This window comes from Uranotaenia lowii, chromosome 2, assembly GCF_029784155.1.
Source record: "Uranotaenia lowii strain MFRU-FL chromosome 2, ASM2978415v1, whole genome shotgun sequence".
NCBI lineage: Eukaryota > Metazoa > Arthropoda > Insecta > Diptera > Culicidae > Uranotaenia > Uranotaenia lowii.
Genome location: NC_073692.1, coordinates 68,611,636 through 68,614,924, shown reverse-complemented (window position 1 = coordinate 68,614,924; position 3,289 = coordinate 68,611,636). Strand labels below are relative to the sequence as shown.

Sequence of the window (3,289 nt, the reverse complement as noted above, 5' to 3'; positions counted from 1 at the left end):
CTGTTAGGTAACTTTATTATAAGTTTAAATGACTTGACTTAGACTGTTTTGACTTAATCTTTTATTATAGTTAGGAGCTATGTCTGATCACGACGATGGTTGCTTAGAACTCACTGTTTCATCAGCTGATCGGGTGCCGATCAGCTGTGTGGATCGAGAGCATTAGAAGATAAGCGCTCATTTCCTCTTACATATAACTTCCCAGAGAATATTTGTTTGCTCTTTTTATGCTGTATCATTTTTGGGGCTTATTAAGGTGGTTCAAGTTAATGCGTTTACATAACCGCCCCCCTTGATTTGCCTAGCAATATCAAACAAATCAGAAACTCCTTAATAAGTATCACTGACAACTTCAATACAATTAAAACGATACGATGCAATCTGCGATGAACTTTCTAGTGCTTTGCTGGATTCTAATTCTTCTTCGCCTTCAAGTGTGGACTGTATTCCCTTCTTCATATGGCTGTGGTTGCGGGTTGTAGCCTGTGCGCACGATCATGGTTGTGGGTTGCGATCAGGAAGCGCACCGTTGACCAAGTACCCGGCCTATTGGCCCCGTTAACTCTGGAATCAGATGAGAGGGGCTTTTTTATTCAGTCAAAAATTACTTACAAATGACTTCCCTGAAGCGGTGGCTTCGAGCCACCGCGAGCGCACGTTGCGCCGATGCTACTACGATGTTCGGTGATAACTGCGATGAATGTTCCTTGAAGGAACGATGATTTTTGTTGATAAGGATGGTGCTGATTTGATCAACGACAACTGCGATGCGCATTCCCGTACGGACAATTGGCGGAGAACGACTGAAGTACCCAGAACCGGAGAATGACACGACTTCCTGCTGATAAAAGGATTGTGTATGCCCTAGTGCAACGTTGAACAATAAACACAAACTTAACTTTGCGTGGAGGTCCCTCAACCTCCACAAGAATACAAGACGCTCTATCAACTTTTAAACAGCGAGGGGGTGCGTGTCCTTAGGGGTTGCTTGTCTATCTGGTGGACTTCAGCGCTTCGTGAGTGGACTCTTCGGGTGGACGGTCAGCGACCGCCGTGGGCATGGACGACACTATGGGGTATGAACATTCCTTAAGCTTTTTTGATCATAATTTAACTTAAAATAACTTAACTGGACTGCGGGGGTCAAGTAACCCCCGCAGGCGCGCCTACTGCGCCTTGATGGAGAAGATATTTACTCTTCCCTTGCAGCTGGTGCGGGGTCGTTGTCCCGGATTGATAACAAGCAAATTTTGGAAATTGCTCTAGATTTGACCCCATCTTCCGTGCGAATGTCAGCAACGCGTACATTGCCATCAGGCCCTGGATGGAGTGCAGTGATTCGTCCTAGTGCCCACTTCAACGGTGGCAAGTTGTCCTCCTTGATGATCACCATCATGCCTTCCTTCAAATTTGGCTGCTGTTTTGTCCACTTGACACGGTTTTGCAAGTCGGACAGATAGGCTGTCGACCACTTCTTCCAAATTGTTTGCATGTGGCGTTGAACTCTTTGCCATCGTGATAAAACATTTTCTCGGAGATTATCAAGTGACGGTTCAGGTAGAAGAAGTGCCCAGGAGAGAGAACTTCAAGATCTGCTGGATCGTCTCGTTGTGGTGTTAGCGGTCGACTTTTTAAACATGCCTCAATTTGCGTAAGTAGCGTGTAGAACTCATCGTAGGTGTATATTTCAGAGCCAACAACACGCTTCAGGTGGTACTTCATGGATTTTACAGCAGCTTCCCAAAGACCGCCGAAATTGGGAGCTCGTGGTGGAATAAACTTCATCTCTATGCTATTTTTTGCTGCGGCTTCGGTAAGAGCTGCTCGTTGGGAGTTGAACATTTTTCTAAGATTATCGAGTTCTCTTTTAGCACCAACAAAGTTGGTGGCATTGTCGCAAAGAATAAGCTCTGGCTGTCCTCGACGTCCAATCATTCTGCGTAGGGCGGCGATGAACCCGTCGGTGGTAAGATCTTGAACCATATCGATGTGGCAAGCCTTCGTAACCAAACAAACGAAGATCACAACGTAACAGATGCGCGGCGCAGAGTTGCGGATAGGGAAACGGTATCTGAATGGGCCACAATAATCCACGCCGACTCGAGCAAAAGGCGGTGCAGGAGATACGCGTTCTGTCGGAAGATCAGCCATGACTTGTTCCATAACTCGTGGCTTGATTCTGAAACAACGTACGCAGCTGTGAACAACCTTCCTGGCTAGGTTTCGCAGACAAAGTGGCCAGAATTTTTCTCGAACACAAGCGGTGAGTAATTGTGGTCCAGCGTGCAACATGACGAGATGGTAATGGTTGACGATCAGCAGCGTAAACGGGTGATGATTATTAAGGATAATAGGATGCTTTCTTCCGACAGCAATCGGTGCGTTCTCTAAACGACCTCCAACGACGAGAATTCCGTTAACCAGTTGTGGGCGAAGCGATTTCAGCTTAAAAGTGTTTTTAACTTCACCCGTGTAATCGACAGCGGCGATATCTTGAGGGAAACTTTCTTTCTGAGCTAGTTTCACAAGTACTCGTAATGCTTCATCTCTTTCGGTGACTGTTAAACATCCTATGCGATGGCTGTTTCTATTCTTACAGTTGAAAGAAAATCTTCGGCAGAATGCGACTATATCAACCAGTGCGGTGAACGAACTTTTCATTAAAAATATCTCATTCGGCGAATCCACTTGAGCGGGTCCTGCAACTGTAGCTTCTTCGAGAAGTGTGCGCTCAAACTCTGTTTCATCGGTACTTGCAGTTTTCGGCCACGCGTTATATGAGAGTTTCAACCAATCCGGACCTCGCCACCAGAGCTCATGATGTTGTAGTTTTTCAGGCGTCGCACCACGAGACAGGACGTCCGCAGGATTTTCAGTGCCAACGACGTGATTCCAAACTCCATTTTTCGTTAAATGTTGAATTTCGCTGACTCTATTGGCAACAAACATCTGCCACCGGGATGGTGGCGAAGAAAGCCAGCACTTAACAATAGTGGAATCCGTCCAGAAGAAACATTTCGCAGAAATTCGTAAACTAGCCGACATCCTTTCGTATAAATGACTGAGTAAGAGGGCAGATGACAACTCTAATCTTGGTATAGTCATTTTCTTCTTTTTACGATTGACATCATCCAAGGGTGCAACTCGAGACTTGGAAATAAGAAGATTTGCCAAAACGTTTCCGCTGATTTCCGTACAGCGAACATAGATGCAAGCTCCGTAAGCTTTCGTGGAGGCATCGCAAAAACCATGGAGTTCGACAGAGATAACTTCCGAACCAAATGCAACC

General features: G+C 45.9%; 1 protein-coding gene across 1 annotated transcript; it reads right to left on the bottom strand.

The window, feature by feature from the left end:
• Positions 1 to 1,404: 1,404 nt before the first annotated feature.
• Positions 1,405 to 3,045, bottom strand: LOC129741519 (uncharacterized). The gene has a single exon (XM_055733259.1). It carries the CDS (start codon positions 3,043 to 3,045, stop codon positions 1,405 to 1,407), a length of 1,641 nt encoding a protein of 546 aa, XP_055589234.1.
• Between the last annotated feature and the right edge of the window lie 244 nt (positions 3,046 to 3,289).

Bases quoted from the DNA above. Each gene is read 5' to 3' on its own strand.
- LOC129741519 (XM_055733259.1), bottom strand. From the start codon at position 3,045: ATGTCGGCTAGTTTACGAATTTCTGCGAAATGTTTCTTCTGGACGGAT.